Source organism: Leucoraja erinacea, chromosome 11, assembly GCF_028641065.1.
Source record: "Leucoraja erinacea ecotype New England chromosome 11, Leri_hhj_1, whole genome shotgun sequence".
NCBI classification, from domain to species: Eukaryota; Metazoa; Chordata; class Chondrichthyes; order Rajiformes; family Rajidae; genus Leucoraja; species Leucoraja erinaceus.
In genome coordinates, this window is record NC_073387.1 from 13,252,617 (window position 1) to 13,277,846 (window position 25,230).

Below are 25,230 nucleotides of genomic sequence, written 5' to 3' on the forward strand. Positions count from 1 at the left end.
TTAATTTCCATCGTAGGTACTGTAACACACATCAAACCATCCTTTAACACCTTGAGATTTAATGCAACAGAACAATGGAATTTGTTTAGTATATCATTAGTATATCATTCAAAGGATATTTACAATATTGTTGAAAAGTCAATGACTTGTAATGTCATCTCTGTCCATGGATAGGAAAGGTTAAGAAGGATATGCACCAAATGTGGGCAAATAGAACAAAGGGGGCATCTTAGCCGACATGGATGGGTTAGGCCAAAGGGCCTGTTTTGGTGCTGTATGATGCTATGACTGTTTCTTGCCACAGTTGCTGTTTGATTTCCTGAGTAATTCGAGTAATTCTTTTTTTAATCTCAGATTTCCACAATCTTTTTTTTTGCCTTTCCATTATATTGTTCACTACTCAACATAGTTTGGGATCTTATCTATGCTTGATGGGTGGTCGACGTGTAACTTTGTAAGAAAGCAGAGTGATAAAACCAACAGAAGGGTCCCGACCTGAAACGTCACCTATCAGTGTGAAGTAGGTTCTCGATACAAACCATCACCTATCCATGTTCTCCAGGGTGCTGCCTGGTCCACTGAGTTACTCCAGTATTTTGTGTATTTCCTTAGCCAACAGAATATCATGATGGGTAAAGGTAGACAAATATGCTGGAGAAACTCAGTGGGTGAGGCGGCATCTATGGAGCGAAGTCATAGGTGATGTTTCGGGTCCAGATTCTTCTTCAGACTGATGTGGCGATGGGGGGGGGGGGCACCGGTAGATTAGGTTGGTTAGTGTGAACCGAGCAGAGGATTTGTACGAAGCGATCGCCAAGCCTACTCTTGGTCTTACCAATGTGGAGCAGCTTACACCTAGAGCAGCGGATGCAATAGATGAGGTTGGAAGAGGTGCAGGTGAACCTCTGCCTCACTTGGAAAGACTACTTGGGTCCTTGGATGGAATCAAGGGGGGAGGTAAGGCGACAGGTGTAGCATTCCCTGCGGTTGCAAGGAAGGGGGTGGTTTGGGTGGGAAGGGACGAATTGACCAGGGAGTTACAGAGGGAGCGGTCTCTGCAGATCGCCAAAAGGGGAGGAGATGGGAAGATGTGGCCAGTGGTGGGATCCCGTTGGAGGTGGCGAAAATGTCAGAGAACTGCTGTAGATTTGGGAGGAACAACAACAGCAACAGATTAGCAAGAGATACGACTGATTGGCTCTAGCCCAAGGGGGAGGAGAGGGGTGAAAACAGTTGAAAACTGAGGAATTTGCTTTGTAAATTGGTAAATCAGGCAATTTACCAGTCAATTTAAGCAGGACAGCTCTTTGCGAGCGGCAGTGAGTGAAGTGCCCTGTGAGAAAAGTGTGAGTCTTTGGCTCGAGAGTCTTCGGAGAGGAGACCATGCAATATGCTTGAGAGGGAGAGACCAAAGAAGGAGATGTCAGGCAAGCTGATTCAGTGCGATGCTTGCAGTATGTGGGAGGTCAAGGACACCGCTGGTGCCTCTGGCTGCTACAAATGCGAAAAATGCATCCAGGTAGAGCTCCTGAAGGGCCGTGTTGGGGAACTGGAGAAGCAAGTGGATGACCTCCGGTTCGTACGAGAAACGGAGTCGTTCCTTGACAAGTCCTACAGTACGATTGTTACACCTAAGGTACTGGAAGAGAGAAGGTGGGAGACAGTGAGAAAGGGAGGGAAGCATGGAATGCCAACGTCCCCGGGTGGTGTACCTCTTGTAAACAGGTTCATCCGCTTAGAAGCTGTTGGGACAGAAGACGTGAGCGGCGGACTGGCCTGTGATGCGAATAGGGCTGTTGAGCCAAAACCAAAAAGGCCTAAGGCAGGCAAGGCCATTGTAGTGGGAGACTCCATTGTGAGAGGTACGGACAGGGGTTTCTGCGGCAACAGACGGGATGCGAGGATGGTGTGCTGCCTTCCCGGTGCCAGGATCCAGGATGTCACGGACAGAGTGCAGAAAATCCTCAAGGGCGAAGGTGAACATCCGGAAGTGGTAGTGCATGTCGGCACAAACGATGTCGGAAAAAAGGGGATGAATATTCTGCAGCGTGACTATAGAGAGCTCGGAAAAATGTTGAAAAGCAGGACCTCCAGGGTTGTTATGTCCGGTTTGCTTCCAGTTCCCCGTGCTGGCGAGAGCAGGAACAGGGAGATACGGGACCTGAACGTGTGGCTGAGGAACTGGTGCACGGGGCAGGGATTTAGATTCTTAGATCACTGGGATCTGTTTGGGGGTAAGGGGGAACTGTACAAAAGGGACGGATTGCATCTTAACAGGTGTGGGACCAGCATTCTGGCAGGCAGGTTTGCCACTGCTACACGGGTGGCTTTAAACTGAATAAGGGGGGTGGGGTGTCGAATGGGATAGTGGAGGATGGAGTTAAAGGGAAAGGGTTTCTTAAATGTGTGAGCGTAGAGACCGAGGGGTGTAAAATGAGGGTAGAAGAAATAGGTAGCAAGGTGAAAAGTAAAAGTGGCAGGCAGACAAAACCAGGGCAAAAATCAAAAAGGGCCACTTTTCAACATAATTGTATAAGGGGTAAGAGTGTTGTAAAAACAAGCCTGAAGGCTTTGTGTCTCAATGCAAGGAGCATTCGTAATAAGGTGGATGAGTTGAATGTGCAGATAGCTATTAATGACTATGATATAGTTGGGATCACGGAGACATGGCTCCAGGGTGACCAAGGTTGGGAGCTGAACATCCAGGGATATTCAATATTCAGGAGGGATAGACAGAAAGGAAAAGGAGGTGGGGTAGCGTTACTGATTAGAGAGGGGATTAATGCAATGGAAAGGAAGGACATTAGTTTGGAGGATGTGGAATCGGTATGGGTAGAGCTGCAAAACACTAAGGGGCAGAAAACGCTGGTGGGTGTTGTGTACAGGCCACCTAACAGTAGTAGTGAAGTTGGAGATGGTATCAAACAGGAAATTAGGAATGCGTGCGACAAAGGCAAAACAGTTATAATGGGTGACTTCAATCTACATATAGATTGGGTGAATCAAATTGGCAGGGGTGCTGAGGAAGAGGATTTCTTGGAATGTATGCGGGATAGTTATCTAAATCAACATGTAGAGGAACCAACAAGAGATCAGGCTATTTTAGACTGGGTATTGAGTAATGAGGAAGGGTTAGTTAGCAATCTTGTTGTACGTGCCCCCTTGGGCAAGAGTGACCATAATATTGTTGAGTTCTTCATTAGGATGGAGAGTGACATTGTTAATTCAGAAACAATGGTTCTGAACTTAAAGAAAGGTAACTTTGAGGGTATGAGACGTGAATTGGCCAAGATTGACTGGCAATTAATTCTAAAAGGGTTGACGGTGGATATGCAATGGAAGACATTTAAAGACTGCATGGTTACACTACAAAAATTGTTCATCCCAGTTTGGCAAAAGAATAAATCAGGGAAGGTAGTACATCCATGGATAACAAGGGAAATCAGGGATAGTATCAAAGCGAAGGATGATGCGTACAAATTAGCCAGAAAAAGCAGCATACCGGAGGACTGGGAGAAATTCAAAGACCAGCAGAGGAGGACAAAGGGCTTAATTAGGAAAGGAAAAATAGATTATGAAAGAAAACTGGCAGGGAACATAAAAACTGACTGCAAACGTTTTTATAGATATGTGAAAAGAAAGAGATTAGTTAAAACAAATGTAGGTCCCTTGCAGTCAGAAACAGGTGAGTTGATCATGGGGAACAAGGATATGGCGGACCAATTGAATAACTACTTTGGTTCCGTCTTCACTAAGGAAGACATAAATAATTTACCGGAAATAGCAGGGGACCGCGGGTCAAAGGAGTTGGAGGAATTGAGTGAAATCCAGGTTAGCCGGGAAGTGGTGTTGGGTAAATTGAATGGATTAAAGGCCGATAAATCCCCAGGGCCAGATAGGCTGCATCCCAGAGTACTTAAGGAAGTAGCTCCAGAAATAGTGGATGCATTAGTAATAATCTTTCAAAACTCTTTAGATTCTGGAGTAGTTCCTGAAGATTGGCAGGTAGCAAACGTAACCCCACTTTTTAAGAAGGGAGGGAGAGAGAAAATGGGGAATTACAGACCAGTTAGTCTAACATCGGTAGTGGGGAAACTGCTAGAGTCAGTTATTAAAGATGGGATAGCAGCACATTTGGAAAGTGGTGAAATCATTGGACAAAGTCAGCATGGATTTACGAAAGGTAAATCATGTCTGACGAATCTTATAGAATTTTTCGAGGATGTAACTAGTAGCGTGGATAGGGGAGAACCAGTGGATGTGGTGTATCTGGACTTCCAGAAGGCTTTCGACAAGGTCCCTCATAAGAGATTAGTATACAAACTTAATCTGGGGTTCAGTATTGATGTGGATAGAGAACTGGCTGGCAAACAGGAAGCAAAGAGTAGGAGTAAACGGGTCCTTTTCACAATGGCAGGCAGTGACTAGTGGGGTACCGCAAGGCTCAGTGCTGGGACCCCAGCTATTTACAATATATATTAATGATCTGGATGAGGGAATTGAAGGCAATATCTCCAAGTTTGCGGATGACACTAAGCTGGGGGGCAGTGTTAGCTGTGAGGAGGATGCTAGGAGACTGCAAGGTGACTTGGATAGGCTGGGTGAGTGGGCAAATGTTTGGCAGATGCAGTATAATGTGGATAAATGTGAGGTAATCCATTTTGGTGGCAAAAACGGGAAAGCAGACTATTATCTAAATGGTGGCCGATTGGGAAAGGGGGAGATGCAGCGAGACCTGGGTGTCATGGTACACCAGTCATTGAAGGTAGGCATGCAGGTGCAGCAGGCAGTAAAGAAAGCGAATGGTATGTTAGCTTTCATTGCAAAAGGATTTGAGTATAGGAGCAGGGAGGTTCTACTGCAGTTGTACAGGGTCTTGGTGAGACCACACCTGGAGTATTGCGTACAGTTTTGGTCTCCAAATCTGAGGAAGGACATTATTGCCATAGAGGGAGTGCAGAGACGGTTCACCAGACTGAGTCCTGGGATGTCAGGACTGTCTTATGAAGAAAGACTGGATAGACTTGGTTTATACTCTCTAGAATTTAGAAGATTGAGAGGGGATCTTATAGAAACTTACAAAATTCTTAAGGGGTTGGACAGGCTAGATGCAGGAAGATTGTTCTCGATGTTAGGGAAGTCCAGGACAAGGGGTCACAGCTTAAGGATAAGGGGGAAATCCTTTAAAACCGAGATGAGAAGAACTTTTTTCACACAGAGAGTGGTGAATCTCTGAAACTCTCTGCCACAGAGGGTAGTTGAGGCCAGTTCATTGGCTATATTTAAGAGGGAGTTAGATGTGGCCCTTGTGGCTAAGGGGATCAGGGGGTATGGAGAGAAGGCAGGTACGGGATACTGAGTTGGATGATCAGCCATGATCATATTGAATGGCGGTGCAGGCTCGAAGGGCCGAATGGCCTACTCCTGCACCTAATTTCTATGTTTCTATGTTTCTATTATCTGTTGTATGTGTCGGGAGGTGGGGTGGAAGGTGAGGACAAGGGGGACTCTGTCCTTATTATGAGTGTGGGGTATGGGGAGTGAGAGCGGAGCTACAGGATGTAGAGGAGGCCCTGCTGAGAGCCTCATCTTTCGGCGAAGAGGGGAACCCCCGTTCCCTAAAGAATGAGGACATCACTGATGCCCTGGTTTGGAACTCCTCATCCTGGGTGCAGATGCGGCGTATATGGGGGAATTGGGAGTAGAGGATTGAGTCCTCACAGGAAGCAGGGTGGGAAGAAGTGTAGTCCAGATAGCCATGGCAGTCAGTGGGTTTGTAGCATGATGGGTGAAATTATGTTCAAGTGTAGCATGATTCAAGCAGTTCATCCATTGATGATCCAATTGAGCTAGCCTTAGTAATGAAGATTGAACTCCACCAGTCAGACTACATCCACTCCCTTGTTATTTTCTATGCTTCTTTTGGATGTTGTTTCACATGGAGATATACTGTGTGACAGCAGAGAGAGGGGGGTAGGTTGTGTCTGGATCTGAATTCATTAATTGTGATGTTGTGTTGCTGTTCCATATAATTTGTTCCCCACAGAATGGCAGCCAAGTCTCAGCGAATGAAATGAGTTGTCAGCTGCTCCTCCATTTGTGTCAAATTTGATGGTGATTCTGCAACAGCAACCACTTGTATTTTCATTGGTACTTTAACAGAATAAAGCACCTGAACAAGCCCCACGGGTGTGCATTTGAGTCAGCCATATATAGTGAAATTGGCATAAGATATAAATTCAATTGATGTTATGCACATAATCTCTAGTCTCTTGCCCAGTGTAGGTGAATTGAGGACCAGAGGACATGGGTTTATGGTGAAGGGGAAAAGATTTAATAAGAATCTGAGGGGTAACTTTTTCATCACAAAGGGTGGTGGGTGTATGGAACAAGCTGCCAGAGCAGGTAGTTGAGGCAAGGACTATCCCAACGTTCAAGAGACAGTTAGACAGGTACATGGATAGGACAGGTTTGGAGGGATATAGACCAAATGCGGGCAGGTGGAACTAGTGTTGCTGGGATATATTGGCTGGTGTTGGCAAGTTGGGCCAAAGTGCCTGTATCCACGCTGTATCACTCTATGACTCTATTGTTGTTGATGATCAAACACTTGGCCAACACAGTTCATTTTGTAGAGCATTTTAAATAGAAAAGAGCATTAGATATGCAGAGTTTAGGGAAGAGATTCCAGTGTTTGGGATCATGTTGATGCAAATATGCTGCCAATTCTAGAGAAATGATTTTGAAGAATGATCAAGAAGCCAGTTTTCACAATGAACAGATCTCATGAAGAACTGTTAGACTGGAGATTACTCTGATGGGTTTAGGTTTAAGTTTACTAATGATACAAGTGCCGTGGTACAGTGAAAGCTTTGGTTTACATGCTATACGGTCAAATCAGATAAGATTTAACATAAATACAATCAATCAAACCATATTTCCTAGCATTATGGCATAACAGTTCCAGAGGCTAAGTCCAATGACCGCAGTTAGGTCGAGGAAAATCAGATTGTACCCTCGATTATAGAAGGACTGTTCAGAAACCCGATAACAGTGAGGAAGAAGATATTCCTGAGTCTGGTGGTCACACTTCAAACTTCTGTATCTTCATCCTGATAGAAGTGAATGTCTGGGGTGGAAAAGGTATTTGATTATGTTGACTACTTTCCTGAGACATAGAGACATCATAGATGGATTTGACCAAAAAAATCTGAAATAACATTTTGAGGGGCAGATTAATATTGTCTTGATTTTCTCACCAATCATACTAAACCAGAAATCAGAAAATAATGAATTAGAAAAAAGTAACTTTAGATGCACATATTATTAATTTAGAGTGAAAGGAATTAGATTGATTAATTAGGTTTAAGGAAGTGACATTTGTATGGTCTTTCACAAAGGTCAATCATTCATAAAATATTTGTTCAGTTTTATTAACCAATAAAGTAATTGAAATATTTCAAAATAAGGAAGGTACAATGGCATAGGATCAGTGTCAATAATGGAGACATAAGAGACTGTAGATGATGGCATTTTTAGTAAATAATGGAGGAACTCAATGGGTCAGACAGAATCTGTGGAAGGATTGGACAGATGACATTTTGGTTTGGGACATCCACATCAGACATCCTCTTCAGACCATTAGTCTGAAGAAGGATCCGAAACCAAAAAGGTGTCTGTCCATTCCCTCCACAAATGCTGCCTGTGAATTCTTCCAGTACTTTGTTTTTTGTTCAATGTCAATTATGTTGCACAAAAAAAGGTAAGGACATGACTCAGGATTAATAGTTTAAAAAAAAAATGTTTGTTGTTCATCCCAGAAATGAAATCTGGCTGTAAATAATAGGTTTGAGTGACATAATGGCAGCCTTCCAATAGAATTGTTGGATACTTTGCCAATATCAAAAAATTGGCTGTGTTTCATTTTTAGAAGTTTATGGTTGTCAATCACTCTTTAATAATGATTTTTCCTCAGAGATTATTTTTTTTCTCTGTGAGGTCAGAAGGATTGATACGGTAATGCTTTCATTAATTGTGTCAAGTGCAGAATAATTTAGAGCTTAATTAGGATCCATGTGAAATGGCAATATACAACATAATTTATTCACTTGCTGAGAATGGTTTTATATTCATCCTTAACCGATGAATCAATATTCTTCCATCGTGTATACCACCTGGCAGAAGTACTGATGATAGCATGGGTGTAGTATATACTGTGAGTGGGAGACTTCAATCCATCAACTGGAATGTCTTGCAAAAACCACCATTGGCCAAATTGATTGAATAATGATGGTGAAACTGCTTGAGGCAAGCGAGTTCTCTAACATGAAGGAAACCCTGATGAACTCTGACTACAGAGGCTCATGTAAATGTCGGGTGTTAGTGACCACCCGCACAATTCTTAAGGAGGCAAGTTTTCACATCTACACCGAGGACAGCCTTCAGCATGAAAATCAAGAATCTGCAGATGATGGAAATCCGAAACAAAAACAGAAAATGGTGGAAACACTAGGCAGGCCAGGCAATATTTATCCACAGATGATGCCAGAGTTTTTCCAGCATTTGCTGTTTTTGGTACACCCTATGTTGCATCTATCAGCCTTGTAGATTTGATAGACTTTGATGCATATAACTGTTCAAACATTGTAATCTCATGGTACAAAATAACTCCCACTGTACCACCTCCATCAAGTCTTTGATAAAATCCTGCCTGAATGACTATGGCAAGAAAATCTGCCAATAGTACCTACCATAAAATATGATGCCAACGAGGTGAAAGTACAACATGGGACATTGTTAGAAGTATGGAGCATACATTGAAGCCCATTTAGGTAATGTGACCTAAAATTCACAGACTAATCTATTTCATTTTGCTCAAGAGTAGATGAAAATTTAACATTTGAAAAAATCCAATTTGTCAATAAAATGAAAATATTCTCAGGAATAATTTTTTGTGTATGTCTGACAGGTTCGTGACCAGGAAGTTCCAGTGAAGCGGAACTTTGTTCGAGTCAATATCAACGTGGAGGATTCCAATGACCACCCTCCCAGGTTTACTAGTCCTGTTTACAAAGGCAGTATCATTGAAAATGCACCATTTGGATCTGAAGTTCTGCAAGTGACTGCTTTGGATAAGGACACAGGAGTAAATGCAGAAATCATGTTCTCCATTCAATCAGGTAAATTATCAAAATAAGCTATCTTAAGGGTAATGTGGAACATTCATTCCATGCAATTGTTAAACATGGATAACTATACACTGATTAAAATTTAAAAAAATAGCATGTCTTTACACAATAGCCCACAAAGATTTACATTCCCTTAATTTCAGCAATAAACCTTAGCCAATTTCAATGCTCTCCTCTAGCATCTGCCATGCTATTTTCATATTCTGCATAACAAAGATATTCCGGGACACAAAGAGCTGCAGGAACTCAGCAAATCAGGCAGCATCTCTGGATCTTATAGAAACTTACAAAATTCTTACAAAATTCTTAAGGGGTTGGACAGGCTAGATGCAGGAAGATTGTTCCCGATGTTAGGGAAGTCCAGGACAAGGGGTCACAGCTTAAGGATAAAGGGGAAATCCTTTAAAACCGAGATGAGAAGAACTTTTTTCACGCAGAGAGTGGTGAATCTCTTAAACTCTCTGCCACAGAGGGTAGTTGAGGCCAGTTCATTGGCTATATTTAAGAGGGAGTTAGATGTGGTCCTTGTGGCTAAGGGGATCAGGGGGTATGGAGAGAAGGCAGGTACGGGATACTGAGTTGGATGATCAGCCATGATCATATTAAATGGCGGTGCAGGCTCGAAGGGCCGAATGGCCTACTCCTGCACCTAATTTCTATGTTTCTATGTTTCTATAACATGGATGTTCTCCTGAGATGCTGCCTGATCTGCTGAGTTACTCCTGCACTTTGTGTCCTTTTGAGTATGATCCAGCATTTGCAGTTCCTTGTTTCTACAATGATGTCCAGGGCGTCGGCATGAATTCACCTTCTACTTTACAATTAAAAGGGGATGGGTGGATTTATTTTCTGTAGTCTGCAGCATTAAATGCATGGGAGAGTATTGGTCAGGTTTGCACTCACCTCTCACACATTCTGTGCCATTGGCTTCAATGAATCGGGATGTGCAGAGGTGAATACAACTGTTTGATGATATCTGCACACTTGACGCTGGCGACCAAAGGCATAATTCTCCACAGTTCCCCATGTTTCCCTTTTTTCAGCCTCTGAAAATAACCAGTTAACTGTAGACACAAGGAATTGCAGGTTCTGGTTTACAAACAATGGCACAAAGTGCTGGAATAACTCATCGAGTCAGGCAGCATCTTTGGAGAACATGGATAGCTAATGTTTCGGGTCTGAAGAAGGGTCCCAATTTGAAAGTTTGCCTGTCTATGTTCTCCAGAGATACTGCCTGACTCACTCGTTACTCCTGCACGTTGTGCTTCCTTTAAAGAAAACAGCCACATTTTCTCGTGAACTTGCTCTGCACTCTTAGGGGTTCACTGATTCCAAATGCCCCTGTCCCACTTAGGAAACCTGAACGGAAACCTCTGGAGACTTTGCGCCCCACCCAAAGTTTCCGTGCGGTTCCCGGAGGTTTTTGTCAGTCTCCCTACCTGCTTCCACTACCTGCAACCTCCGGGGGAACCACACGGAAACCTTGGGCGGGGGGGGCACAAAATCTCCAGAGGTTTCCGTTCAGGTTTCCTAAGTGGGACAGGGGCATTAATTGTCTCTACCTAGAAGTGAACAAATGACCCAATGATGAATCTGCACTATGTGCAAGGCCAGATAGAGTGTTCACTATACTTTCTCTTATAACTGTGCATAGAATAGTGGAGTATTCATTTTGGCCATATTTTATACTTAAGACTTTATACGTCAACAAAATAGAGAGAGTACAGAGGAGATTTACTAGAATGTTGCCTGGGTTTCAACAACTAAGTTACAGAGATAGGTTGAATAAGTTAGGTCTTTATTCTCTGGAGCGCAGAAGGTTAAGGGGGGATCTGATAGAGGTCTTTAAAATGATGAGAGGGATAGACAGAGTTGATGTGGACAAGCTTTTCCATTTGAGAATAGGGAAGATTCAAACAAGAGGACATGACTTCAGAATTAAGAGACAGAAGTTTAGGGGTAATATGAGGGGGAACTTCTTTACTCAGAGAGTGGTAGCGGTGTGGAATGAGCTTCCAGTGGAAGTGGTGGAGGCAGGTTCATTGGTATCATTTAAAAATAAATTGGATAGGCATATGGATGAGAAGGGAATGGAGGGTTATGGTATGACTGCAGGCAGGTGGGACTAAGGGGAAAAAACATTTGTTCGGCACGGACTTGTAGGGCCGAGATGGCCTGTTTCCGTGCTGTAATTGTTGTATGGTTATATGGTTATATGGTTAAGACTGAAAGCAGTTGAACACGTGTTGACAATTGTCAAATGCTTGTATATGTGGCAGTAAAACATTGTGTCGTTACTCTTTTTTCCTTGAAAGTTTATTGTTTGCACACTAAGCAAAATATATGGAAGCTGCAGACTTGCTACAAACGTTTGCATAACTGCATGTTCATGAGTAGGATGCAGGATAAGTAGGATAGTCCCAAAAGATCTTGTCTTCTAAGTTGCAAACCTTCATCTTTACTAGTCATGTAAACAGTGACCTTCCTTCCAAATGTTTTCCAGGCAACAGCGGCAATGCGTTTGCCATTGACCCTGCTTCAGGCAAGATAACCGTGGCTAAGATGCTAGATCAGGCTGTCAAAGGATCCTACAGTTTGACAGTGAACGCCAAGGATCAAGGTTATCCTCAGCTCAGCACACTTGTCCGTGTTGATATTATTGTCATCGTTTCCGATAATTCACCTCCCAAGTTTTTGATGAAGGAATATTTTGCAGAAATCAGTGAAGGAACTGACATTGGATCTTCTGTTGCAATGGTATCTGCAACCAGCCAGTCAGCAGTCACTTATGAAATTAAGAATGGAAACGTAGATGACGCATTTCATATCAACTCATTTTCGGGAGTAATATCAGTTCATAAGAAGTTGGATTTTGAAACGATTTCAGCTTATAAACTAAAAATTCAAGGTACCAATATGGCTGGTCTATCCAACAATATTATGATGTTAATAGACATTTTAGATGAAAATGACAATGCTCCTGTCTTTGTTCAGTCTGAGTACATTGGTAGAATTATTGAGAACTCTCCAATAAACAGCCTTGTGTTGGATGACAGAAATGCACCTCTCATAATCCAAGTTACTGATCGAGACCAAGATATCAATGGCATGTTGGTGTATCAGATCATGGAACCTGATATACTGAAATACTTCACTATTGATTCCAATATGGGAATCCTGAGCACAGCTGCTATCATTGACCATGAAGTGAACTCTATCTTTCACCTCACGGTGCAGGTGCACGATCGAGGGCATCCAAGTCTATTTGCAATGAACGTGGCACGTATCACTATAATGGTAACGGATATTAACGATTGCCCTCCACGGTTTGAGAAAGAGTTGTATGAAACCACATTGCTAATACCTGCTCTCAATGGGACCGCTGTTCACACAGTTAAAGCAGCAGATGCGGACTCTGACAGCTTCTCGGAGATTACGTACAGTATAGTGGAAGGTGATAACGAAGGGGCATTCGCTATTGACTCGCTGACTGGTCTAATTTCTGTCAAGGACGCGGCCAATCTCAAGGGCTATATTGAATTGACGGTCAGAGCATCTGACGGGACGTATAAAAGCACTGCGGTGGTAAAAATAAAAATATCCGATATAAAGGAGAGTGGCCTAACATTTGCTCAGCGCTTGTATTCATTCTCAGTGTTAGAGAACACTTCGCTGGCTAAAACCTTAGGTGTCGTGAAAGCATCTGGCAATCAGTTAAACGAACCCATCCTTTATTACATATTAAATCCAGATGAGAAGTTTAGAATCATCTACACATCGGGCGCGTTTCAAACAACTGGAGTGGCATGTGACCGCGAGGAACAGGAGGAATACGAGTTTGTTGTTGAGGCCCGTGATATGCGCAATCCTCCCAGAGTTGCCCACACCTCGGTTAAAGTCTTTGTGGAGGACATGAATGACAATGCACCAAAATTTGTCCATTTGCCTTATCTAAGTACAGTCCAAGATGATGCAGAGCCAGGGGATGTTATTTACCAAGTCACTGCTGATGATAAAGACACAGGAGATAATGCAGTCATCCATTACAACCTTCTGGATCACTACAGGTACTTCTGGATTGATCCCTACCTTGGAGATATTTCACTTAGTAAGCACCTTGACACTGAAGCTGCGGATAAGTATATATTAACTGTTATCGCTCAAGATAGGGGGGATCCTCCACTTTATGCACAGGCTGAAGTAGTTGTCACCGTAAGAGATAAAATCACCCCTATGTTTGAGAAAGCCTACTACAGGGTCAATGTGCCTGAAAATATTTCTCCCTACACTCCAGTTTTTCATGTGCATGCCTACAGCCCTTCAGGATTCCGTGTGATCTACAACATTGTCACTGAGAGTGCATTCCACCTCTTCGCCATTGAGTTCAAGGCTGGAGTACTGAGTGTCATCGATTCCTTGGATTATGAAAGGCAGACAAAACATGTGCTGACCGTGAGAGCCACAGATTCAGTGACCGGATCTTATGCAGAGGCCATCATTGAGATTGATGTTGAAGATGTCAATGACAACCCTCCCATCTTTACAGAAAAGGTCTACAGTGCAACGATATCTGAGATCTCGGCCACTGGTACTTCTGTGGTGAGAGTGAGTGCCACTGATGCTGATTCTGGAAGACATCAAGCTATTAGCTACCAGTTTGCTGCTGGTACCAATGGTTCAGAATATTTCCATATTGACACCTCCAATGGTCTTGTAACAACAGCACGCCTACTTGATTACGAACAGACACAACATTACAGTCTTATCATTAGGGCGGTGGATAATGGTATCCCTTCATTAAGTAGCGATGTCCTTCTCAATGTAAACATTTCGGATTTTAATGACAATCCGCCTATATTCCAGCAGAACCAGTACGAGACGACTATAAGTGAAGTGGCTACTTGTGGCCATTTTGTTATACGGGTGCATGCAAGAGATTCAGATAACATGGACATCAACAACCTAGAGTATAACATCTTGGAAGGGAATGAGCAGAGACATTTTACAATCGGAACAAAATCAGGAATCATTTCTGTCTCGAATTCTTGCAAGAAAATATTGGAAGCAAATTACCACTTGAATGTGTCTGTTTCTGACCGAGTTTACAGGCGATCAATACCAGTCCAAATTAGAACTTCCAAGACAAACAAATACAAGCCCATGTTTGATCAAAGCATCTACGAGGTTGAACTTGCTGAGAACGCAGCGGTGGGGACACATGTGGTACAACTCCTAGCTGTTGATCCAGACTCCGGTCCATATGGCAGCATTGACTACACCATCATAAATAAGTTAGCAAAAGAGAAATTTAGCATCGATAACAGTGGTGATATTTTGACCTCTCAGAAGTTGGATCGCGAGAACTCGACGGAAAAGCTCATTGCCATTAAAATAATGGCAAAGGATGGCGGTGGCAAGGTGGACTTCTGTACTGTGAATATTATATTGACTGACGAAAATGACAATGCCCCTCAATTCCAGGCTGCTGAGTACAAGGTGCACATCCCTGCCAGCACCCTTAAAGGAGCTCCTGTCATCCAGATAGTGGCTGTCGATGCTGACGAAGGGATGAATGCTGATGTCACCTACTCTGTTGCCTCCAGCAGTGACAAAATCGAGGATATATTGGAGATCAACCCTCACACGGGATTTATCACGATCAAGGAGAGCTTGGTTGGACTGGAGAACAACTCGTTTACCTACTATGTGAAGGCTCAGGACGGGGGCTCTCCGCAGAAGGATTCCTGCGTTCCCGTCATTGTTAAGGTTATCCCACCTGAACTCTCAATCCCTCGATTCTCAGAACCACTGTACTCATTCTCGGCTTCAGAGGATCTCCCGGCTGGGTCAGAAATTGGCCTGGTCACGGCAGATGCTGACCAACCCGTTATCTATAGCCTGGTGAATGGAAACACTGATGAGAGCAACAAGGATGGAGTGTTTACCCTCGACGAGAAGACTGGAACCTTGAAAATTGGCAAGAACATTGACCATGAGAAAACAAAGTGGTACCAAATTGACGTCATTGCCCAGTGTTTCCATGGAGACATTGAGGTGGCTTCTTCAGTGTCTATCAATATCCAGGTAAAGGATGTCAACGATAACCAACCCATTTTTGAGGCCAATCCGTACAAAGCTTTTGTCCCAGAAAACATGCCAGCGGGAACCACGGTGATACAAGTAACTGCCAATGACCAGGATACAGGAACCAATGGACATGTGACCTACAGCCTCTCCAGTGAGTTTGATGATGTTGGCGATGTCTTTGCCATTGACGGTGTGAGTGGGTGGCTCACTACCCTGAAGGAGCTGGACTGCGAAACAAAGGGAAGGTACAAGTTTGCCGTGGTGGCCTTTGATCATGGGAGAAAAGTGCAGCTGTCCTCAACGGCCATGGTCGAGGTTGAGGTCAGTGATGAAAACGACAATTCCCCTCAGTTCACAAGGAACATCTACAAGGGTTTGGTCAGTGAAGACAGCCAACCCGGGGAAGTGGTCGTTGCCCTCAGTATGACAGATGCAGATGTTACAGAATCCAACAGACAAGCCACCTGCTACATTACAGGTAACCCTTTTGCAAAATACATTTACATCAATAAGTTAGAAATTTAATTATGTTCCACCAGAATAATGGGTATGATTTTTACCTACACTAACTTCACTGAGTAGAATTCAGCCAATTCGTGTCTGCTTTTCATCCCATTGATTTAACTAGTTTTACCGCAAATACCTTCTGTCATTTACTGTCAGGCAGTGAAGATGATGGTATGATGATCAATTTAATTTCATTGCTGACTGTATTTGCCCTAATCCATTCCCCACATAGTCTTCCTATTACATCATTTACATTTGGAGTATTACGTGCAGTTCTGGTTGCCCCATTATAGGAAAGATGCGAATGCCTTGGAGAGGGTGCAGAGGAGGTTTACCAGAGTCCTGCCTGGATTAGAGGGTTTCAGCTACAGGAAGAGGTTGGATGAATTTGGGATTATTTTCTCTGGAACGTGGGAGGTTTATGAGAGGCATAGATAGGATAGACAGTCAGAACCATTTTCCCAGGATGGAAATGTTCAATGCTAGAGGGCATGGCTTCAAGATATATACAGAGTAGTAGGTACCTGGAATGAGGCACCAAATGCATTTCGTTGTCTCTGTAGGTACCTGGGAATGAGCTGCCAGGGATGGTGATGGAGGCAAACACGAAAGGAGTATTTAAGAGGGTTTTAAATGGATGCAAGGCTATGCAGAGAATGGAGGGACACGGATCAGTTGCAGGAAGATGAGATCAGTGCAGCTAGGCTTTATGTTCGGCACCTGTTCCTTTGCTGTATGGTGTGACTCCTGAAACAAATATGCTTCAGAATGTGCCAAACCTTTATTCTTGCTGTTCTAGGAAGTTGCAGCAAGGACTACTGAGATACAAATAAATTAGGTCACTAGCTCCACCTAACACATTTAGGTGTGGTGCTTGGGAAGTCTGCACCCCAGCGGTATGAACATTGACTTCTCTAATTTCAGATAGTCCCTACTTTCTCCTCCTCAGCTCTCCCTCAGCCCACTGGCTCCTCCTCTTCCTCTCCCCCCCCCCCCACCCCACCCTCACATCAGTCTGAAGAAGGGTTTCGACCCGAAAAGTTGCCTATTTCCTTCGCCCCATAGATGCTGCCTCACCCGCTGAGTTTCTCCAGCATTTTTGTCTACCTTTGATTTTTCAGCATCTGCAGTTCCTTCTTAAACAAGCAGTATAGATTGTCTTGTCTGTTGTGGCAATGGAAGGGAACTGCAGTTTAAGGAAGGGCTCCCAATATAATTGACCTGTTGCATTAAAAGACCATTCGGGCCTGCTCATATTTCACTCTTCTAAGCCACCAATATTGTCAGGATGTTATTTTCTTGATTTCACGCCTTCAGTTGATGAAGATACAAGGAACTGCAGATGCTGGTTTACCAAGGAAAGGCAGAAAGTGCTGGAGTACCTCAGCAGGTCAGGCAGCATCTCTGAAGAACATGAATCAGTGACGTTTTGGGTCAGGACCCCTGAGTCTGAAGAAGCATCCCTATCTGAAATGTCACCTATCCATGTTCTACAGGGATGCTGCCTGACCCGCTGAGTTAGTCCAGCATTTTTCCTTCAGTTGACGAATAATCTCAGAATTAAAGTTCACACTAACAATTTGGGCAACTAAAACTGTTGTCGGACAAAGCTACAACTAAATCTACCGCCGTTTAAGTCACAATGCTTGCCGTGAAAATCTGTGAATTAACAACTTGTTTTGCAGACGGTGATCTCCTGGGCCAGTTTGCTATTGAAAAGTTCCAAAACCAGTGGCGTGTTTTTGTAAAGGAACCACTGGACCGAGAGGAGAGAGAAAGATATGTTTTGAATATCACGGCCACTGACGGCAGGTTTCTGGCGGAGTCTATGGTTGAGGTCCTTGTTCAGGACGTTAATGACAACAGCCCACATTGTCAACCGGTAATTATACCTCAACTTTGGAGAGGGTGCAAAAGCAATTTACAGTTTAGTTTAGTGTCACGTGTACCGAGGTACAGTGAAAAGCTTTTGTTACGTGCTCACCTGTCAGCGGAAAGACAATACATGTTTATAATCGAGCTATCATCGAGTGGGTGCAAGGAATGGTGATGGAAGCAGAAGTGATAGGCTTATTTAAGAAGGTTCTAAATGGATGCATGGACATGCAGGGTATGGAGGGATGTGGGTCACATGCAGGCTGAGGAGATTAATTTAACTTGACATCATGTTAGCACAGATATTATGGGCTGAAGGGCCTGTTCTTGTGCTGTATGTTCTTAAATGTATCTTTCTCGTAATCTATGTTCCTATCTTTCATATGTTCTTATGTTCTATTTTCTATCAACACCTGCGCCAGTAATTAAAATTTCAACAGTGGTAGCACATCGTGAGAAACTTCACCACAATCCTTGGCAATTATCTCTGACCTCAGAGAACACATCAAAGGGTTTAGAGTCCACCAAGAACTTTTTTATATTAACATGTTAACCTCTGTGCAATACTTTCATTAAAGGTGCAGTATACAATATATTAACTCCTACACAGTTGTGGAGATAGGTTTAGGTTTATTAGTGTCATGTGTACCAAGATGCAGCAAAATGTTTTGTTTTGCATGCTCTCTAACCAAATCGGATAATACTCCACATAAATACAATCAAGCCAAGCTCAAGTACAATAGGTCGAGCGAAGGGGAAGGTACAACGTTCTCAGCATTGTAGCTTTATAGCACAACAATTCCAGAGACAAAGTTTAACATCCACAATGGTGTAGAAGAGAATTGGACCATCCCCCAGCTTATGGAAGGGCCATTCAAAGATCTGAGAATAGAAGGGAAGAAGCTGTTTCCAAGTCTGGTGTTGCACACTTTCAAGCTTCTGTATCTTCTGCCTGATGGCGGCGGTGAGAAGAAGGAATGACCTTAAGTTCGTAAGTGATAGGAGCAGAATTAGGCCATTCGGACCATCACATCTACTCCGCCATTCAATCACAATGAACGGCAGAGTTTCTTTCCTTCTTAGCCCCATTCTCCTGCCTTCTCCCCATGACACCCGTACTAATGAAGAATCTATCGATCTCTGTGAGTCACTGTTATAGCACAATGCTTGTACTCGCTAGAATTTAGAAGATTGAGGGGGGATCTTATAGAAACTTACAAAATTCTTAAGGGGTTGGACAGGCTAGATGCAGGAAGATTGTTCCCGATGTTGGGAAAGTGTAGAACAAGGGGTCATAGTTTAAGGATAAAGGGGAAATCTTTTACGACTGAGATGAGAAAAACATTTTTTACACAGAGAGTGGTGAATCTCTGGAATTCTCTGCCACAGGATGTAGTTGAGGCCAGTTAATTGGCTATATTTAAAAGGGAGTTAGATGTGGCCCTTGTGGCTAAAGGGATCAGGGGGTATGGCGAGAAAGCAGGTACAGGATACTGAGTTGGATGATCAGCCATGATCATATTGAATGGCAGTGCAGGCTCGAGGGGCCGAATGGCCTACTCCTGCACCTATTTTCTATGTTTCTATGATAATGTGTATTACAACGTGTTAGATTTTCTTCTTTCAGTGGTCATGGGCCATTGTATTCTGGAAACATGAATATTGGCATTTAGCTTTATGGGTTTAGAATAAAGACAGGACAGCACTTCAGCCATTTTGTATTTTGAACTTGGCCTTTCCTTTCACAGCTGATGTACAATGAAATAATTTCTGAAGGTGCTCCGTGGGGACAGTACATTTTGAAAGTTGCTGCAATGGACCCAGACGCTGGCATCAATGCTCAGATTTCCTACACTCTGCTGGGGCCAGGCGCTAACATGTTTCGACTTGACCCACAGACAGGTAAGAAATAAACAGTTGATTTTGAAGTTTATATTAAAATAGCACTGTGCTATTTACCCATATCAAACAAAATGCGATAAGCGACTTTGCAGCCTGGAGCTGATAGAGGTTCTCAAGTTACGAACACATACAGGGCTCAGTTTTCAGCAGCACCTGCAAGAGAACAAGAACTTGGTGGAGCATATAGATAAGGTGAGTGGAAAACTAGAAATTCTACATGATAACAAGAAGGAACCTGATCATGTGTTCTTGGTTTTGCTATATATAGAGTCATACAATGCAGAAACAGGCCTTTCTGACCACATGGATCATCATGTCCCATCTACACTAATCCCATCTGCCTGCATGTTGCCCATATTAATCTAAACCTATCCTATCCATGTACCTATCTAAATGATTCTTAAGTGTTGCAATAGTATCTACCTCAACTACTTCCTCCTGCAGCTCGTTCCATACACCCATCACCCTTTGTGTAAAAAGGTTACCCCTCAGATTCCTATTAAATCTCCCCCCCCCCCTCCTCCTCCCCTCAGTTTAAACCTATCTCCTTTGGTTCTTGATTCCCCAACTCTGGGCAAAAGACTGGGCATTTACCCAACCTGTTGCCCTCATGTTTTTTTAACACTTCCTCTCATGACTTTGTACAAACACAGTACGTATAACCTATCCCTTTTATCTGTCTCAAACCTAGTCCTTTACCAGTTTATCTGGAGATCAAAAATAAATCGTGTTTTATTGAGAAACACAATGTACACACATTGAGAGAGAGGGGAAAAACACACCTAATGCTGTCCTCACCCCGATGGTTATCTTAGTGTGTGGCTACATCAAGCTAGGTACATAAACACAACACACTGAAGTTCTTCCTGACCCCAGCCTGGCCACAAAACTGTGGAACGTTCCTTTGACTGTGACTGGGCCGCCCCATGTGTGGCCCCCTGCACCACTCGTTCCAGAAGCACACCTTTGATTGTGAGTCTTTAGGCCCATTGAGACTGCCCCAACCACCGATTCCCGTACACTAGCACTATCCTAATCACTAGGGACAATTTTCAATTTTTACCAATGTCAATTAACCTACAAACCTAAGTCTTTGGAGTGTGGGTGGAATGTGGAGCTCACGGGGAAAACCCACACGGTCACAAGGAGAACATACAAACACCGTACAGACAGCATCCAGTAGCCAGGTCTCTATAAGGCAGCAACTCTACCACTGCGCCACTCTGATGCCCCAAGTCAGTCAGGCTATGATCTCCTTGAATGTCATCAAAGCCCTTCAGGAAATGCTGTCTAAATCACTGGGCAGAACGTCTCAATACCAGATTGTTCAAACATGCAACAAAACCTCGCTTATCCTATCGTGAAGATTCTTCCTGGGCAGCTGATGTCGTTACGCCACCAGGCACTACCCTCAAAATGGTTACATTGGGGATAAGATGGTCAAACATCTATTTCGAGGAATGAACATTATCTGAGAAGGTTTTGAAAGAGATGCAATGGTGTTTATCCAGGTAGAGCACAAACAGCTGCATAACAGAATACCCTTTGTTCCTCGAGCTACTCTAAGGGACGTACACTGACACAAATACCAGCTTTGTTGGAAAATTACCAACTCAGTGAAAGACCCCTCATGGTCTGCCCTAAAGGTGTTGGTTTTCCCATGCAATAAGCTGTCCGGGATCAAGTCCTGCAGAATGACCCATTCTCTGGACCTGACCTGTATGCTGAGGGATACACTGAAGCTTGTTGTATCTCTATGAGGAAGGTCACAGGTTAAATGTTGCGCAATTGAAGCGGCTAGAACAGGGGTGGGGAACCTGCGGCCTTCTAGGCCATTAAGTGCGGCCTTTTGAATTAATCCAAATTTTGTAGAACAAATCCTTTTATTTTTATTAGTATGTTTTTGTCTTTTATTATTTTTTATTTTAATCTTAAAATGAACGTATTTAAAATATTAAAGAGTAAAAGAAGATTCAACAAAATAATCCTACCCGACTGACGGCCACAATTAAAACATTAGTAAGTCATGAGGGCTATTTTAACAAAATAATGTACATTTTGAAGTATATCTAATTGATGTTTCTTGGATGCGGCCTTAGATTACAGCTAACTTAATGCGGCATTCCAACATGAAAAGGTTCCCCACCCCTGAAAAGGTTCCCCACCCCACTAGGTTCAATCCTGACCTTTTGGGTTTCCTCCAGGTGCCCTGGTTTCCTTCCACATCTCGAGGAGGTATGTCCCTCATGAGTGTAAGAATTGATTGAAATGTGTTGAGAAAGGTTTAATGGGAATATTAGAGGCGGAACAGAATTGGTTTGTGAGCTGGTATAGACTCGATGGGCTGGATGATCTCATTCAATATTGTTTAGAAACATTTGCTTACAAAAATTGAAGTCATTTCTGATGTAATGTGAATGGAATGACTTGGCTAGTCATAGTCCACCACACTTTTTTGGACTATGGTTCCACAGGCATTGGTTGATTGGTTAGCCATTGTTTCCTGACTAACCTAGTGATTACTCAAATGAACGTGAGTGAAATTTCTGTGAGAACTTGCGAGCAAGAGTGGGATTTATAATATGTGGAGACTTAACCAAAGAGGCCAATCTTGTTCTTATCTGTCAATCATAGAAGCGCACTTCAAGCAAGGTAGATGCTTAGCATGCAGCAAGAGTCAAGAGAGCCAAGAGTGTTTTATTGTCATACTAGACCAAGTGCAGACCCGTTGGGTCTGCTCCCCCAATGGTGTGATCCCCCAACCCAATATTCCACCATGCACCCGTCTCCTCCAATGGAACTGAAGCCGTTCCCAAATGTAAGATTCCAGCACTCCCCTGCCTCCCTCAGCAGTGGATTTAAAAGAAAATCCAATTGCACCTCCCCTGCCTGCTGCAGCAGTGAAAAGTTCAGAGTGTTCCTGTCTTGCAACTTTGTTTCGAAGTGTGTTGGAAACTGATAGGAAGGAGCAGCCGTCAACTAATCAAAAGGCAGAAAGGCAGCCGGACGGCAGCCGGTCGGATGGCACGAGAGTTTTATATATTAATAGATGTCCCACAATAGAACATTGAAATTCTAACTTGCATAGAATTCTTGCTTATTACTTACTTACTTAGACACCAGGCATGAGTTTACTTTTAGTTGATTATCAACTGTGCCTCGGATTGTGATGTTCTTGTCTCTGAATCGGGTTCTGGCATTAAGCCCTACTCCACAAACTTACACATAAGGATCCAGGCAGTACTGGTAACAATGATATCTTGGAACCAATAACTCCCAGACAGTACAGGCAGTGCTGGCATCTTGGAGCTGATAAGCTCCAGACTGTCTTGATGGATTGAATTGATTTATTAATAGCAAGATACAGTAAGGAAACAGGCCGTTTGGCAAACAGAGTCCATGCTCACCGTTCACACTAGTTCACACTAGTTCTGTCATCCCACTTTCTCAGCCACTCCCTATGCACCCGGGCAATTCGCAGAGGCTAATGCACCTATAAACCTGCACGTCTGTGGAAAGTGGGAGGAAACCAGAGCACCCAGAGGAAACCCACCCATTTACAGGGAGAACGTGCAAACTCCACACACACAGCATCCAAAGTCAGGATCGAACCCGGGTCTCTGGCATTGTGAAACAGCAGCTGTAATAGTTGCACCACTGTGCTGCCCAGTGACTTTTCAATGTTTCTGGTGTTCAGCGTAATTTAAAAACCATTAAAATATTAAGGTAATCAATTAAAAAAAAATTAAACTATTTCAGAAAAAGAAAATTAAACATAAAAATTAATTACATCAAACCATGTAGTAAGTTAATCATTTCTGTCTATGTCACAATTTCTAAAACAGATTATCTAATTACCAATGCTAAGTTGGCCAATATTTTCCTTTGGTCACAATTTCTAAAACAGATTATCTAATTATTATTCTCTTTGCTGTTCATGAGAACTATCTGTGCACAAATTAGCCAATGCCTTTTCTGCATCACTATAGTTAATCTGCTGCATAAATATTGCATGGCCATCAAAAACATGGGATGTTCTTAAAAATCAATATGAAGTTGACCATATGAGTACATCTATTTTTCTCCGTCACCTGCTGTATGAGGCCTAAGGGCAAAAATAGCAGTCCCAGCGGTGACTAGTAGACTCAATATAGACTGGGACTGAACCTAGACTTTCCTGTTTGGCTTGGCTTATTTGAGTCATTAGAGCATTGTTAAAAATTTGCATGGCAAATTATCGTACTTAATACCTGTTTCTCTTCCCCACCTTAGGAAAACTGATGACGGTTGGGACTCTGGACCGTGAGAATCAAGCTGTGTACAACCTGGTTGCAAAAGCATCTGACGGGAGTGGCCGATATTGCGAGGCAGATATCAGCATTGTTCTACAAGATGTGAACGACAATCCTCCCAAATTCTCCGCCTCACAGTATGCGGTATCTGTCTTTGATAACACCACTGTTAAGACCCCTGTGGCAGTTGTCCATGCCAGGGATCCGGATATTGGTAAGTGGATCAATCATTGTGTTTGGCATTGGATTAAGAATCCCAAATAGTCACCGGCAAGTGTCCATATTTGGCTTTGTAAGTCGGCCCTCACTCACCTGTGAGGTTCACAAACGTGGTGCATGCATTGGCTTAGCGTCACTTGGTTCCCTTTTAGCCAGAGAGAGTAAGGTACTATGGGGGCCCATAATCTGAAACAAAACAAATACAGCTGGAATCATTTGGCAGGCAACCTAATATCTGTGGAGAGCCTAGACAAGCCAACGTTAATGATGTCTGGGAGTTGAGAAAGAGCTGGTCAAACAACCTTCCACAATGCGCTACACCCTCACAAATGTAAACATCTACTGCCAGGAAACAGGAATGCAGTTGTGACGTGAAATTGGCCGATTCACTAATGATGCCTTAATTATAATAAACAGAAGCAGCAACTTTATCCCCCCTCGCTTATTATACTATTATATTAAAATGTATGTTCACTTATTCTTTTTTCTGCTTTGAAGAAGGATCTTCACCTGAAATCTTCCCAGTGACTCATTAACTATGCAATTCAGACATTTATTATTATTACTAGGGCTGTTATACCATTAACGTGCACTGATTCTCAAATCTGTCCATGGCTATGCTGTACACTTCATTTCACATTCAGGCCTGTTGGGTTCTGACTGAATATACAGGCATTTAACCAATTCGTATTCTAAACCACCAAGGAATAACCAATGATAGATACAAAATGCTGGAGTAACTCAGCGAGACAGGCAGCATCTCTGGAGAAAAGGAATAGGTGACGTTTTGTGTCGAGATTCTTCTTCAGACTCTTGTGATTCTTCAGATTTTGTGATGGGTTATTCTTCAGAGGAATAATTTGACACTGGTATTGCACTGTATGGCATGCACAGCACTGGATAAATCCCTGTCCTTCATTATCCTTCCTGGCTTAAATTAGAAACCAAGTGCAGACTGGGCGGTCGTTACGCTGAACACCTGCGCTCAGTCTGCCTTTGCCTATGTGATCTCCCGGTTGCCAAATATTTTAACTTTCCTTCCCATTCTGTCCTGGCCTCCTCCACTGTCAGAATGAGGCCACAAACAAATTGGAGGAATAGCACGTCACAATTCACTTGGGCACCTTACAACCCAGTGATATGAATGGTGATTTCTCTAA

The 25,230-nt window shown here is 43.1% G+C and overlaps 1 protein-coding gene across 1 annotated transcript in view; it reads left to right on the forward strand.

Annotated features, from left to right (window-relative positions):
• The window catches only part of fat2 (FAT atypical cadherin 2), a 172,840-nt gene that overhangs the window by 105,679 nt on the left and 41,931 nt on the right, over positions 1-25,230 (forward strand). The window contains exons 9-13 of the mRNA XM_055642663.1: positions 8,969-9,179; positions 11,692-15,753; positions 17,468-17,664; positions 19,406-19,559; positions 23,832-24,065. Coding sequence (XP_055498638.1) covers positions 8,969-9,179; positions 11,692-15,753; positions 17,468-17,664; positions 19,406-19,559; positions 23,832-24,065 — 4,858 coding nt within the window. The remainder of the gene's footprint in view (positions 1-8,968; positions 9,180-11,691; positions 15,754-17,467; positions 17,665-19,405; positions 19,560-23,831; positions 24,066-25,230) is intronic.